Below are 15,524 nucleotides of genomic sequence, written 5' to 3' on the forward strand. Positions count from 1 at the left end.
TCCCCTCACGAGGCCCCGCACGCCCGCTGGGGGCGGAGGGACCCTCCCTGCCGCACATTCCCAGGCGCTGCCGTCACCAATGCTCCACCCGGTCCCGCCCTCTAGGCCTGGACGCCAGTGCTGCTTCTCTCCACTGGTTTTGGCCACAAGCCCTCCGCCTCAGTTTCCCCAAACCCGGCACTCTGCCAGCCTCTTGTGGACACCCTGACCCCATCGTCTTCGTGGCGCCCCCCGGCAGCCGGGCGGAAGGACGCCGCACTGCGATGATCAGTTTTGTGTGGACCATACTGTTCCTGGGCGCTGAACTCGCCTCCTCTAGGAAGCCCACCTGGCTGACCTCTGGCCTGCTTTCCTCACAGGGCACAGTGCCTGCTGTATGCACTCCCTGAAAAGCAGACTGCCTGCAGTATTTACTCCACGCAGGAGACAGTGTCTGCTGTATACACCTGCCTCAGGGAGGTCCTCTGGACAGGGCTCAGCACTGGACAGCCGCTGGAAACATCTTTGAGTGTGACCACTCGGTGACATTATTATGCAAGTCACTGTGTGCACACAGCTACGGCCCAGCAGTCAAGCCCAGTGTGGGGAGGTGGCCATGCTGGGCCATGACTCCAATTTCTGACAGACATCATCCTGTTGAAGAAAAGATGCTAAGGCCAGGCATGGGCTGTTAGAACCCCTACAGAACATGTAACCACTAAAGGGGCCAGAGGCAAGGGTGGCCTAGCCAGGGTCAGCAGGAGAATGAGAGACAATCCTGAAGTCCTGCTGTGAAAGGAAGGAACCTCAGCAAAGCAAAGATAAGGACCATGTTGGGGAGAGAGAGGCCCATGCAGCAGGTGTTCTGTTCTGGTATACAGTAGACATGCACTCTGTTCTGGTATACAGTGTATGCACTCTGCATGGAGGGTATACAGCAGACACGGATTTACAGAAGAAAATATGCAACAGATATACTATTCAGGGAGTGCACATAGTAGGCACTGAAGGGGAGTATACATTAGGTGCCCTCGTCCTTCATGATACATGTGTGCAGGAAACACTGTGTCTGGCAGAGCAAGCATATAGCTCACAGTATATACAATAGGTGTATAGGCCCTCTCCCTTGCAGGGATAGTATACAGTAGGCACTTTGCTGTGCAGCCACTGCCTACAGTAGTACGCCCTGAAGAGAGTGTGTCCAGTGGACATGGCTCTTTCCCCACTGTCCCTACAGCAGACTATTGCAATGAAGTTGGCACCCGTCAAAAGCTGAGGCCTACAAGGAGGCCATAGAGCGGGCACTGTGTCATACAGGAGCTTATACAGAGGTGGTATGCTCTGCAGGGTGTGCACACAGCAGGCACTGTGGGGCACCTCCCTGCAGTTCTGACTCAGTCCAGCAGAGGGTTCACCAGGGCTCCAGAGCTCCCCTAAGTTTGCTCAGGACAGTGCAGCCTGCTGGGGACAGCTCTGATCCACACCCACTTCCAGCCGGGTCCCCACCCTCCAGAGCACCTTCTAGGACCCATTCGCCTCTGCCAGGACAGGATTGGGGCAGGGGACAGGGCTTAGTGGGGCTCTCAGCTATCTGTAAGGCCAGGGCTTACAAACCAAATGGTCAACAGCTTGACTTAGGTACTTAAACATTTAACAAGTGGGTGTAGCCATACACACTTGTCATCCCAGCACTGGATAAGCAGAGGTAGGAGGATCGGAGTTGGAGGTTATCCCCAGCTGCATAGGATGTTTGACTTTGGCACAAGCATCATCAAGCACGGACAGAGCCTGGGTGTCATTCCCAGCACAGAGGTTATACACACCTGACACTCCGGAATGGGGGAGGGTGGAGGCAGGAAGATCAGAAGTTCAAAGTCATCACTAGCTACAGGCTGAGTTCCAGGCCAGCCTGAACTCCAGAGTGAGGGTCGCCAAAGTGGGGACCGGAGGCTGTCAGGCCTGTTCACAGGAGAACCTCGTGGTGCCCTGTGCAGCCCTTGGAACTCTCCTGAAATCCCTGAGGCCACCTGATCCCCAACATGTTCCCTTCTGCCTCCCAAGGACACTGGGGTCCGGTAACTGCTATCCAGACTCTAATTTCTCTGGGGCTCCCATCTGCCCCATGGCACCGGGGTTGGGGCAGAATCGAACCCATAATGTCGTGGTCAACCTGTGCATAGGTATTGGGAGGCTCTGGGCTCGTGTCTTTCCCCTTGGGAGCGCACGAATGGAGAAAAGGTTTTGGTTCGGTTTGGATATTCCTGGTGGCTGACCCTGCGCTTCTGGGACCTGCTGCATTGTCAGTCCCAAACTGCAGAAGATCAAGGAGAAAGAAGGGCGGGTCTGAGGCTGGAGTTCTCACACCGAGCAAGATTGCTCCATTGCTCTTTACTTTGGCAACATTGGGTTTGGGTTGCTTTTGTGTGTGTGTGTGTGTGTGTGTGTGTGTGTGTGTGTGTGTGTGTGTGTATCCCTGTTGTGTGCACATGTATGTGGAGGCCAGAAGTGGACATTAGGTGTCATCGCCAGTCGCTCTCCCCTGTGTCTTTTCAAATGGGGGCTCTCTCTCACTGGCGTGTGGGAGCCTGGGATTCTCTCCTATCTCCCTACCCAGTGCTGGAGTTACAGCTGTGTATCCCATCTCACTTTAATTTTATTTAAGAAAGGGTTTCTCTGTATAGCCCTGGCTGTCCTGAATCTAGCTCTGTAGACCAGACTGGCCTCAAACTCACAGAGATCCTCCTGCCTCTGCCTCCGGAGTGCTGGGATTAAAGGCCTGCACCACCACTGCCCACCCAGCTCCCATGCATTTTTTTTTTTGAGGCAAGGTCTCAAGTAGCCCAAGCTGGATTTGAGACCCTCACCCTAAACCCTGAATCGTCCTGATTCTATCTACTGAGCTTTGAGATGACAGGTATGTGTCACCATGCCTGGATCACTCTCCACTCTCCCCAACCCCCACGTCTGCTGACACTGCCATTAGCAAAAAGACCCACGCAGACAAAAAATGGATCGCTCCTGCAGAAACCTGGCCAGTTCCAATGGCCACACAACACCCTGCTCAGCGGTCGAACAATGTCCCTGAACAATGTCCCCGTTCAAAGGTCGATGCCAGATCCCTCCGGAAGAAGATAAGGGGAGGGGCTTGGGCTGCAGGGGAGGGGCCTTGCTGCAGGAGTCCCACCTTCTGGGCAGTGGCACTGAGGACATAGGTCCCCTGAGGACATCAGCTCTATCAGCAGGAACATGGGCGACTCAGGGAATAGCACAAGGACCTAGCAAACCTGACCCAGCAGAGAGAACCCACTCTGGGGGCAAACAAGGACTCAATAAGATCATAATGTAAGGGTGACTTCTGACTCCACCTCCTCAGTGTCACCACCACCTGGCTAGGAATTATGTCCTTGATCCTCCAGCTGTAACATGTGTCACAGAGCCTCACCCTTGTTTGTGGCTGCATGATATTCTAGCGTGTGGGTGGGTCACACTGTGTGTCCATCATCCATCCATCCATCCATCCAGTGGATACTGGCTGTTCTAGAGTGTTCTGGAGACGAAGCTCTGTGTACTGAGGTCCTGGGGTGGGATAGGCTTGCTGTGGGCATGGGAAGTTGCAGGAAGAGAGAGGGAAGGGGAAAGACGGGTGTGTGAGGGACACAGGAGCCTCACTCCACCCAAGCCTGGAGGGTGCCACAGCGTGGAAAACTTCGAGCTTCCTGGCTGTCCTGAGATGGACTCAGCTTACGTCCTGGGTAGAGGCCCTGGCCAGTGAGTCCGTGCTCAGGGTGACACGTTCCCTGGCTCCTTTCTGGCTGTGAATCCTGCCCAGTTCTCAGGGCCCCCATTTGGGTTTGGGTGACAGTGGCCAGACCCACTGAGGGCCAACCAACTTCTGCCTGATCCTGCAGATAGGCTCGGCCCAGAGCCCTTCCTTTTTGGCTCTGCATCTGAGAGGCTCAGAGCAGAGATAGGGAGGATGTGAGTGGTTCCTGTCACCCACTTTCCTGGGCAGTCAGCACACTGGGGGGTTCCTCCCTCACACACTCATGCTGGGTCACAATTTCCAGATCCTGGGGTGTCTGAAGTGTTCAGGCGGTCACTTCCCTCCTACCTCCTCGTGCCTGGGATTCCAAGTCTCTGGGGACATTTTGTGAGTGGCTGAGAGCTCACGGGTGCAGTCATGTGGAGCCCAGATAGGAATCATGTGTCTGGGAGGCCTCGGCCACCTCGTAAGGATCCATACACAAGCCCGAGAGTCTCGGGGCCTCTGGAGAGTCTCAGCAGCCAGGCAGTCACCCCTCCACCTGCGGCAGGTATTTTGAGCAATGCTTCCCAAGGCTTCTCCAGAGAAATCTGCTGAGTCTTAAGAGTTATCTCAGGTCAGCGGGAGAGCAGAGACGGAAGATGGAAGAGCTGAGCATGGGGGCACAGCAGTTTGGGGTGTCGGGGGTGAGCAGTCAGGGTGAAGGTCATGCCTAAGACCATGGGGGCCATGGGGTCTCAGTGACTGTGACTAACACAAAGCCAGCCAGTGTTTGCCAGGTGTGACGGCACATGCCTGCTATCCAGAGGCGGAGACAGGAGGTTTAGGAGTTCAAGGCCAGCCTGTGGTATGTGAGCATTTCTTACTTTTTGGTGTGTGGCTCAGCAACTTGAAGCTCACCCACACACTTGCGCAGTTGTCTCTGCCATTTATCTCCATCCTGAAGCTCCACTGCCATTCGATATGAACTCTCACACGCTCCCAACTTCCAGCACCCACAACCCACTTCCTGTCTCTGGACTGGCCTCTCATGGAGTTCCAAACTGTGTGGCCTTTTGCATCTAGGTCTCTCACTAAGCCTTAAGGGCCTTCAATGATGTGGGTGTCAAAAATCTCGTTCCTGTTCATGGCTGCATGATATTCCAGTATGTGGGTAGACCTCACCGTGTGTCCATCATCTGTTTGTAGGCACAGATATCTCTACCTGCTGGCTGCTGTGGACATCTCTGTGTCCATGTCCATTTCCCCGCACTTCCTTCCTTTTCTCCTTTGAGTTTTTGAGACAGGGGTCTCAGTTAGCACAGAGTGAACCCGCTGTGTACCCAAGGCTGGGGAGTGGAATGTCCCTCCTCAGCAGGGCACAGGCTGACAGAAGGCCATTTATTTTGCTCCTTAGTGCAGTCTCAGCCAGAAGCCCCAGGATCAGCCAGGCGAGAGAGAGAGAGAGAGAGAGAGAGAGAGAGAGAGAGAGAGAGCCATCAGCTGATGTGCATGCTGCAGGGCTCCAGGCCAGACACTATGTCTCTTCTGTCCCAGGAAGTTCCTGTTATTCTGTGGACTCAGCCACCCACCCAAGTGCCTGTCTCTGCTCTTCACTGGGGCAGGAAGCCAGGGGACCACAATGCAGCTGCCAGATATTCGGGGTCCACCCCATCTTAGAGCCATGCTGGGAGACCCTGAGCTTGCAGGAACCCCAGAGACTTGGTCTGCCACTTGGGGCATGAATGGCCCCTAACCTAGAGACCAGGTTCCAGAAAAGGCCTTGAAAGAGTCTCAGGCTTTGAAAAGTTGTCCTCATTTCTGTGTGTCACCGCCAGCACATACACACCAACGCTCCTGTGCGCAGCAGAGGATAGGACACATTTGGGTGGGAGTCGGTTCTCTTCTTTCAGGGTGGGTCCCAGGAATAGAGCTCAGGTTGCCGGGGTCAGAGGCAGGAGCTTTACTCTTCAGGTGTCTCAGGGCCCCCTAAGGTTTCTTCTTTCTCAGTGTGCTTGAACCTGGAACCAACTCATTTTATTTATTTATTTATTTATTTTTGGTTTTTTGAGACAGGGTTTCTCTGTGTAGCCCTGGCTGTCCTGGAACTGACACTGTAGACCAGGCTGGCCTCGAACTCAGAAATTCGCCTGCCTCTGCCTCCCCAGTGCTGGGATTAAAGACATGGGCTCTTTAAACTTCTCAAACACATCCTTTTATAGAGGCTGGGCTGGGGCTATCTTGGGGGCACAAAGAATCCTTCAGAGATTGGCACGAAGTAGGCACTTGACCATCCCAATGTTATTTAGCAAACATAGTAGGTGTTCTGCCAGATAGATCTGCTATGGAGGAGTTTAGTGCCAGCCATGGGAATGGCTCTGTTTCCACTTCCTGTCACCCCCCTCCCCACCCCCACCCTGACCGGCTTCCCTTTAGCAGGGGTCCTGGGCTCCCTGGCTGCAGCCTGGCCTCTGAACAACTGGGGACTGTCACCCCAGCTCCAAAGGAGACACCAGTAAATTGAACCAGCCTCATTCCCCATGGTACACTCAGCTCACCCTCAGGGCTTCCTGGGGACCACTAAGACTTGGGAGCACTCAAGGGGTGCTTCTTGTTCCCCTCGGTGGCACGGGCCAGGCCAGATTCCAAATTCTGGCTCTGGAAAATTCCATAGCCTGAATCCAGCCACACGGAGTGAGGCTAATCCCTCCGCATTTACTGTGTTATGTAACGTTCCGGATTAATACTAGAGGCAGATGGTGGGGCTCACACCCTGCCCTGTGCCTGCCTGGCTTTGGGAGTGAGGGGACTCCCACCTGGCACATGCAGGCGGGGGGCCCCAGATTCTTGAGGTGCAGAAATGCTGCATTCAGCACGGGGTGGGGGCGGGGGAGGGGAAGGGTGGGCTCCGGCGAAGAGGTAGCCTGAGATTCTGAAGTCCCTGGCTCCTTGCTCTCTTCTATCAGCCACACCCAAACGTCCATTTCCACTTTAAGGGTCAGTGCCCCGTAGGCCATCAGAGCTAGCGTCGTACACATGCCCACATCTGCCCCTCATCCTGGTTGCAATGTTTTCCGTGGTGTCCCATGCCACGGTGGTGACTCTTTTGTGTCCATAGCCTCCCAGCCCTGATTCTTTGGTCTACATGTCCTCAGATGTCCCCAGGCGGCCCTCTCTGAATCCCGCTGAGCCTTCCCAGTGCCCAAGTTGATGAAGCCCCACAGGTCGCTCCCGTAGGGAGCACCCAGCCAGATGCGCTTGGTCCTCTGGTCACCTGCCTCCCGTGTACCCCCGAGAGAATCCTGGGGCGGGCACCTCTGCAAAGAAACCAGCAGAGAGTTCTCTGGACCTCAGTTTCCCGGATGGGTGAACCAAGCGCTGTTAACAAGTCCCAAGAGGTGCAGGTCTGGGAGCGCGGCTGAACTAAGCCAGGTATCTGGCTGCCGGTTGGTTCCAGAGCACCTGCCACTCGGCTTCGGGTGCAGGCGGGACCCCTCCGGCGTCCGAGCCCCGCCCCGCCCCGCCCTGCCCCCACTCTCCAATAAGACCCGCTCCCGCTGCTCCCGGGCTCAGATCGGCAGCGCTGCAGGCAGCACTGGCTTGCGCAGTCCCCGCGCGCGCTGCGCACTCAGGCCCAACCTGCGCAGATGGAGCCCCGGTCCCGGCAGCGGCGGAGCCGCCAGCTTGTGGCCACCTTCCTGCGCGACCCAGGCTCGGGCCGCGTGTACCGCCGCGGGAAGCTGATCGGCAAGGTGGGAGTTCCCGCGCCCGTACACACACACACTCACACACATACACGTACACAAACACACGCGCGCGCGAGTTCAAAGCGCGGGAACGGAGAGAGTTGAGGGGGCGGGGGTCTCGGGTAGGACGGGACCCCGCGCGCCATGGCTGGAGTCTTGGGTCCCCGGAGTTTGGGGTCCGGGCTGCATGGTGGATGGCGAGGCGGGAACCGCACTTGGTGCTCTGAGGGCTGTGTGGAGCGTGTGCGGGGTATGTGGGTTTCCCGCGTTAGCGCGGGCGCTGAGCATCCTCTGGGTGCACAGCTGGCGCTCCGCACGCAGTGGCGGGCTGTCATCTCCATGGTGGGCCCGCGGGGCTGTGGGTGCTGAGCTACGCGTGGGATCCGCGCTCTGCACCAGGCTCCCCTGCCTGGCTGCGGATGGGGATTGCTCCCTTAGTGGAAGAGTGCGCGGCTTGGGCTCAGGGGGTGTTGTGCGTTGTGTTCAGGTGTCTGGGTGTTGTGTATCCGGTGCACCTGGTTGCTGTGCTGTGTGGCTGGGTGTTGTTTGAAGGCATTCCCCTGTTAAACGTTACATCCTGTCTGGCTGCTGAGTGTCTAGGTGAAGCTGTGCATCTGGGTATTGTTTTGTGTGTCTGTGCTGGATCGGTGTTGTCATGAGTTTGTTTCTGGGTTTTGTGTGTCTGGGTATTTAGAGGCTGTATGCTGTGTGTCCAGATGTTTTCTATGGATGTATGGTGTGTGTGTGTGTGTGTGTGTGTGTGTGTGTGTTGGGTGTCTAAATGTTGTCGGTCTAGGTGTTGTGTGTGTAGTTGTGTGTGTAAGCGCTGTGGGCAGGTGTCTGGCTGGGTTGTGTGGGAGCCTTCTGTATATGAGAGCTGTGTGTGGATGCCAAGTCAGGAGTGTTTGTAGGCGTGTGGAAGTACCACGAGGGGTGTGCTTGGGGGTGTGTCTGGGTGTTGTGTGTGGGGTTCTGTGCCTGGATACTGTATGTGGATACGGTATGCGGTGCTGTGTTTGTAGGTGTATGTAAGTGGTCTATATGGGCGCTGTGTATCTGGGTTCTGTGTGGATGCTCTGTTGGGTGTTGGGTGGATGTTATGTGTGTGGGGTTTGTGTTTCTGGGTGTCATAAGTCCCTCACTGTCCTGTATAGGAGAGTACAAAGTCCTGCTCTGGCAAAGTCTGTGGGTCTCTTCTCTTTGGTGTGCAGCTAGGGTGTGGGGTGTTGGGGTGCGATCGCTGCAGTGTCTCCTCTTGGCTGAGTGTGTTTATAGCCAGTGTCTCCAGGTGTGCTCCGCTGTCTACACCTTGCCTATTGTCCTCCTCAGGGCGCCTTCAGCCGCTGCTACAAGCTCACGGACATGTCCACCAGCGCCGTGTTCGCTCTTAAGGTGGTGCCGAGGGGCGGAGCGGGGCGGCTGCGCCTGCGCGGGAAGGTGAGACACACACACACACACACACACACACACACACACACACACACACACACACACCGTTACCCCCAGCAGACAGTTGCCCTGCTTCCCTCTCTGCGAGCGAGCCAGGCCTAGGGCCTGTCTCCTGCTCTGCAGCTGAGGATCCTTCATGGGGACACAGGTGGAGCGTGAGATCGCCCTGCATAGCCGCCTGCGCCACCGCAACATCGTGGCCTTCCACGCACACTTTGCTGACCGCGATCACGTGTACATGGTGCTGGAGTACTGTAGCCGCCAGGTGGCCGGATTGGGAAGGGGCCTGGTCAAAGGGATGGGGCTTGGGGTAACGGGACGGACGGGGCTTGAGGACTGGGTGGGGCTTAGTTGGATGGGCGGGGCTTGGTATGTTGGCACTGGGTCTGCTAAGCCAGGCAGTGTGGAGCAGTGTCCAGCACTCCCTGTTGCTTGAAGGGGTGTCTGGGATAGGGCGGGGTCAGGTCACTGAGAGCCAGGCAGGAGGCCTCTTCTCTGTCCCACCTGTGCCTCTGCCTCCCTGTGACTATGTGTCTGCTTGTGCCCATGCCATGTTCACTTGGATTCCTCTGTCCAGCCAATAGTGTCCCCTGTTCCCACATATGACCCTGTGCACCCACCTGGGCCTACACACCCTCAGCCCTGCTCTCCCACCCAGATCCAAAACCCATCTAACAAGTACCAGGTCCCTCTACAGTCCTTGGCTCATGTGCTGAAAGTGCGGCGGACTCTGACAGAGCCTGAAGTGCGCTATTACCTTCGGGGCCTGGTCAGTGGCCTGCGCTACCTGCACCAACAACGCATCGTGCACAGAGACCTGAAACCCAGTAAGCATAAGGAAGGGACTTTCAGAGGGACTGGGAGGATGGTGAGGGGGCTGGGAGGAGGGTGAGGGGGATAGAAGAATGGTGAGGGGCTGGGAGGACAGTGAGGGGCTGTGAGGATGGTGAGGGGATAGAAGAATAGTGAGGAGCTGTGAGGATGGTGAGGGGATAGAAGAATAGTGAGGGGCTGGGAGGACAGTGAGGGGGATGGAAGGATGGTGAGGGGATAGAAGAATGGTGAGGAGCTGGGAGGATGGTGAGGGGGATGGAAGGATGGTGAGGGGGGTGGGAGGATGGTGAGGGGGGTGCGAGGATGGTGAGGGGCTGGGAGGATGGTGAGGGGGATGGAAGGATGGTGAGGGGGTGGGAGGATGGTGAGGGGGATGGGAGGACGGTGAGGGGCTGGGAGAATGGTGCGGGGCTCATGCTGTGTTCCTCTTCATCTGCAGGTAATTTCTTCCTTAACAAGAACATGGAGGTTAAGATAGGTGACCTGGGGCTGGCTGCCCGTGTGGGGCCTGCTGGTCGCTGCCACAGGTGATTGAGAGGCTCTGGGTGGTCCTGAGTGGGTCCAGGCAGCCCTGGCCTTCCTGATTCTCCCATGATTCCCTCCCAAGGGTGCTCTGCGGGACTCCAAACTTCCAGGCACCTGAAGTGGTGTCCCGAAATGGACACTCGTGCAAATCTGACATCTGGGCTTTGGGGTGCATCATGTAAGTGACAGTCCGGGGGACCCAGACTTGGGGAAGGTGGCAGGTGTGGGGTGGGCATGGACGGGTGGCAGGACAGGCTGTCCAGGTGAAACTAGATACGGGCAGGAAGAGCAAACATGGACAGATGTGCACACACTGAGATCAGGTGCATATTAACTAGAGCTGGAACTCGCTAAGTAGACCAGGCTAGCCTTGAATTCACAGAGATCTGCCTGCCTCTGCCTCCCCTGGGCTGAGATTAAAGATGCCACCACTGCATCCAGCTATGGGTCCAGGTCTTGGTCTGGGCTCCTACCTTGGTGCCAAGTGAGTTAAAGTGGGGAAGGAGGTTGGTTGGTCAGGCACTGGGCTGGCATGCATGAGAGCCCTGGATGCCATCTGCAGAACCAATGGGAGGGGCGGGCCAGTGCCCATCATCATCCCAGCGCTGGGCAGTGAGGGTACATGGATTAGGCGTTCAAGCCTCAAAAACATTTTAAAGAGGTGTGTGCAGGGGAAAGTGGGGTGCAGGTGGGTGGGGTACATCTGAGATGGGGAACTGGGGTGCAGGGTAGGCTGCGTTTGGCCAGGTGTATAAAGAAAACTGTGCACGTTCCCTGAACACCCAGGAGTTCCTGCCTCATTCTTACCTTGGCCAACCTGGCCCCAGGTACACGGTGCTGACAGGCACGCCACCCTTCGCCGCGGCACCCTTGTCAGAGATGTACCAAAACATCCGTGACGGCCACTACCTCGAGCCTACTCACCTGTCACCCAGCGCCCGCAGCCTCATTGCACGGCTCCTGGCACCGGACCCCGCCGAGCGGCCCAGCCTGGACCACTTACTGCAAGATGACTTCTTCAGTCAGGTAAGGATAGGTTCCCCAGGGTGGGCCCCTGGGGACCTAGGGCTCACCCAGATCCAGGGCTGACCCTGAGCCCACCAACTCCACAGGGCTTCACCCCGGAGCGGCTGCCTCCACATTCCTGCCACAGCCCGCCTGTGTTTGCCTTTCCCCCACCGCTGGGCAGGTTGTTCCGGAAGGTGGGCCAGCTCCTGCTAACCCAGTGCCGGCCACCTTGTGAGTAGCTGTCCCTGGCTTGTCTGTGGTCGCTTCTCCATGGCCATGACAAGAGGATAGGGGAGGGGGTGGGCAGGAGATGTTGGCATTGGTGTCCCCCAGACCTGTGCCTCCCTCAGGTCCCTTTACCTCAAAAGAGGCCTCAGGCCCTGAAGAAGAGGGCACAGAACCAGACCACATGGAGGCCAGCAACGAGGCAAGTAATTCAGTGAACAGTCTGGAGAACTCTGAAAGGCCTCTGCGGCATAGGCTTCCCTGCAAACTCGGACTGAAGCGTTCATCCATCCCATTTAAGGGACCCCATACCATAGACCCTGCTGTCCCCGAGTCACAGACCCAGCCCCTCACTGTGGATTCTAGACAGGCCTGTTCCAGCTTCTGTCCCTCCTGTTCCCAGCCCTGCATTTATGGGGTCCCTGCTGTGTGTCTTTCTGTAGCTGGCAGGTTTTGTCCAAAGAGAAAACCTGTTCTTAGTGTAAAGAGGGGTGGGTCCCGGGGCTCCCTGGGGTGGAAGCTGGGCCTCACCTCTGCTCTCTAAACCCCTCTCCCATAAGGAAAGGGATCCTCTCTGCACCGAGGGCCGAATCCACCTCCTCACCCTTGGGACCCCGCGGACTGGCCTGGCGGGTGAGCAGCAGAGCCTCATCCCTGGCCAGTGTCAGATGTCTGTGACTGGGCCTTGCCTGTGTCCTGTCTGTGGCCTCAGTTTCTCTACCTGTAGAATGTGGTGCCTGTGAAATCAGGGTTTAATATGATTCGTGGATGCAAGTGCAGGAAACCAGGCTAACGGGAGGGCACCCCTTGCCAGGGCTGTCTGGGTACCTGTGTGACTCTGTCTCAATAGGCCCAAAGGGGAGCTTGGCCCTGCAGCTGGAAGTGGCAACCAGAAAACTGTTCCTCTGCTTGGACGCAGGACCTATGGGTAGGAAGTCACCCCAAAGTGCAAGACTGAGGCAGCCAGGAGGGGCCCTAAACCAGGCTTACTCCAGACCCAGCCCAGCCAAACCCAGCCCAACCTAGCCCAGACACAGCCCATAGACACAGCCACAGCCACAGCACAGACACAGACACAGACACAGCACTACACCCTGGCTCATCTTTTCTCTTTCTCCTTATGCACAGCTGGACAGGAACCCCCAGGGGAGCAGCGGCCTGTTCTCTGGGCTCCTAAGTGGGTGGATTACTCCCTCAAGTATGGCTTCGGCTACCAGCTGTCGGATGGGGGCAGTGGGGTGCTGTTTCGGGATGGCTCCCACATGGCCCTGCACCCCCAAGGCGGGTAATTAGTGGGGCTCCCCTCCCCAGAGACCCAGGCTTTACCCCGTCTCTTGATTAATTCCTCAGCTACATACGAGGAGTCTGCCAGGCGGAGGACACAGGAAAACAAATGTTTTCTTTTTCAAGATAATTTCTTCATGTAGCCCTGGCTAGCCCCAAACTCAAAGGGATCGTCCTGCCTCCGAAGTGCTGAGATTAAAGGCTTGGCCACCACCAACAGGCTAGGTTCCTTTCTTTCTTTCTTTCTTTCTTTCTTTCTTTCTTTCTTTCTTTCTTTCTTTCTTTCTTTCTTTCTTTCCTTCCTTCCTTCCTTCCTTCCTTCCTTCCTTCCTTCCTTTCTTTTTTTCAAGTGTATACCATCTCTCTTCAGACACTCCAGAAGAGAGCATTAGATCCCATTACAGATGGCTGTGAGCCACCATGTGGTTGCTGGGAATGGAACTCAAGACCTCTAGAAAAGAGCCGGGCATGGTGGCGCACGCCTTTAATCCCAGCACTCGGGAGGCAGAGGCAGGCGGATTTCTGAGTTCGAGGCCAGCCTGGTCTACAAAGTGAGTTCCAGGACAGCCCGGGCTATACAGAGAAACCCTGTCTCGAAAAACCAAAAAAAAAAAAAAAAAAAAAAAAAAAAGACCTCTGGAAAAGCAGTCAGTGCTCTTAATCACTGAGCCACCTCTCAAGCTCCTATTCTTTTGTTGTTGTTGTTGTGGTTGTTGGGGAGAGAACCCAGGACTTAGTAAATCCTCCACCACTGAGCCCACCTCCCAGGCTCTGATATTTTTACCATAGTGGTTTTGGTGGGTGGGCATGGAGGAGGCTGGGCTGTCCAGGAGAGCAGTGGCTGTTTCCATGGAGACAGGAGAGGAACCAGGATCTGGGGTGGCCAGCACCCTGACTAGCCGGGGCTATATGCAGGCACAGTGGTACTCAGGGTGCCCAGGACAGAGACTCATTCAAGTCCCTGATCCCCAGCCATGTCTCCTACCAACCTGACCAAGGGACTCTCTGGACCTTCACCCTAAGGGACGTCCCCAGCCCACTTCGTGCCAAGCTGGCTGTCCTGCGGCTCTTTGCCTGCTACATGCAGCGGCGTCTGCGGGAGGTGAGGGCCTGGGGTGGGGGAGGGCCAGGAGAGGGAGGTAGGGCCTGGAGAGACCCTTATCCAGCCTGTCCCCGCAGGAGGGAACTGTGCCCATGTCTGTCACACCTGCCTCTCCTGACATCTCTCTGCTGAGCTTCATTGCTGACTCCCAGGCTATGGTCATGCTGTTTAGCAATGGGACAGTGCAGGTAAGTGACCAGAGCCAGCACTCAACTCCGAGAAGTGTAATACCCAGGGGTTGTATCCTGTGTCCTCAGGCAAACTACTGATGCCTGGTCTGGGAGCCAGACAGCAGATCTCACTGCTCTGGGGAATCCTGTGTCTCTGGGCAGAGTGTGAAGTGGGAGGGGCTGAGACCCAGAGAAGGACTGTCCTGGGTGGGACCTGAGGTACATGAACTCCTGGCGGAGACCTTGGCTAACATTGGGGCTGTTCTGAGCTTATGGAAACATAAATAATAATGAAGACAGGAAATCCTTCTGATGAGAAGGCTCAGGAGCTCAGAGCCATCCTGAGTCACATGGGACCGAGTCCATGGAAAACAAACACAAAGAACAAAAGAGAATAAAGAATGGGTTGCTATCATGGCTCAGTGGTAAAGGCACTTGCTTCCATGCCTGATGCCCCGAGTTCAACCCCCAGGACCCATGTGGTAGGAGAGAGCGGACTCCTGAATGTTGTACACTGACCTCTCTGTGTGCACCATGACAAAACCATGTATGAGTATACAAAAATTATTAAAATGCAAAAGGGAAGAGAGAGAGAAAATAGACAAAGGGGTGTGGATGAGATCCCGTTAGTGTGGGCCGGGCAAGCGTCCCAGTTGAGCCTCTTTCTCTGCCCTTGACCCTGAGTCTGGACTGTTACTGGTGCCTATCTTGAGGGTCAGCACTGACGCTGATTGCTCACCTTGACCTTAGTGTCTCTCTCTCTCCCAGGTCAGCCTCAAAACCTCCCAAACCCAGATGGTGCTGAGTGGGGAAGAGGAGAACCTCCTGCTCACCCTCCAGGAGCCGGGGAGACCCGCTGTGGGCGTCTCATACACACTCGATGTCCTGCAGAGCCATGGCTTCACCCTTGCAGTCCACCATCACCTGCGCCATGGCCTGCATCTGCTCCAGAGTGTCTGAGGTCTGAGCAGACCTCTGCGTGCTGGCGTGGAGACCTGGGATCTGTTTCTGTCTGTGCTAATGCACCACAGCCAGTGTCCATGAAGGGTTGACACAACGGGGTCACTGATGGGTGGGGGTCTTTGATTATTTATAGTATGACTATTCAAGCTAGAATTTTGTTGGATTTTCACTAAATAAAATAGAATCCTTTAAACTGGTGTCTGCTTCCTTTTTGTTTGCTTTAGCTTTACTTATTTTACATGTGTATGTGGAGAGAATATTTTATGTCTGTATGGATGTAGCAACTGTCAAGATGTATGGCCAATACCTTAGGCAGGAAATAAAAGGTGGAGCATCGGGCGGCGGGGAAGCTGGGGGAGAATTCTGGGATAGAAAGAGGTGGAAGATCTGCCCTGGGAAGATGTGAGGAGACAGATGCATGCCACCTGAGCACATGTGACCAGCCATGTGGCTAAAATAATTGGGTTATTCAAGTCATGATCTACTCAGAGAAGAGT

General features: G+C 55.9%; 1 protein-coding gene across 2 annotated transcripts; it reads left to right on the forward strand.

Moving 5' to 3' along the window:
- The first annotated feature begins 7,316 nt into the window (after positions 1–7,316).
- Positions 7,317–15,173, forward strand: Plk5 (polo like kinase 5 (inactive)). 2 transcript variants are annotated; one of them, XM_085843003.1, is made up of 15 exons: positions 7,317–7,473; positions 8,797–8,904; positions 9,065–9,181; positions 9,575–9,743; positions 10,190–10,277; positions 10,358–10,453; positions 11,103–11,301; positions 11,388–11,514; positions 11,634–11,710; positions 12,069–12,141; positions 12,359–12,436; positions 12,637–12,793; positions 13,765–13,894; positions 13,972–14,082; positions 14,833–15,173. In XM_085843003.1, the coding sequence occupies exons 1-15, from the start codon at positions 7,369–7,371 to the stop codon at positions 15,022–15,024; spliced, it is 1,827 nt and encodes a 608-aa protein (XP_085699129.1). In that variant the 5' UTR covers positions 7,317–7,368; the 3' UTR covers positions 15,025–15,173. The 2 variants fall into 2 exon arrangements, with proteins under 2 accessions (XP_085699129.1, XP_021030724.1); XM_021175065.2 differs by having other exon boundaries at positions 9,614–9,743.
- The last annotated feature ends 351 nt before the right edge of the window (positions 15,174–15,524 follow it).

Source organism: Mus caroli, unplaced genomic scaffold (assembly GCF_978045245.1).
Source record: "Mus caroli unplaced genomic scaffold, Mus_caroli_1 scaffold_9, whole genome shotgun sequence".
NCBI classification, from domain to species: domain Eukaryota; kingdom Metazoa; phylum Chordata; class Mammalia; order Rodentia; family Muridae; genus Mus; species Mus caroli.

Bases quoted from the DNA above. Each gene is read 5' to 3' on its own strand.
- Plk5 (XM_085843003.1), top strand. From the start codon at position 7,369: ATGGAGCCCCGGTCCCGGCAGCGGCGGAGCCGCCAGCTTGTGGCCACC. The intron at 7,474-8,796 runs GTGGGAGTTCCC...TGTCCTCCTCAG, and splicing joins GCGGGAAGCTGATCGGCAAG to GGCGCCTTCAGCCGCTGCTA. The intron at 12,437-12,636 runs GTAGGAAGTCAC...CCTTATGCACAG, and splicing joins CTTGGACGCAGGACCTATGG to CTGGACAGGAACCCCCAGGG.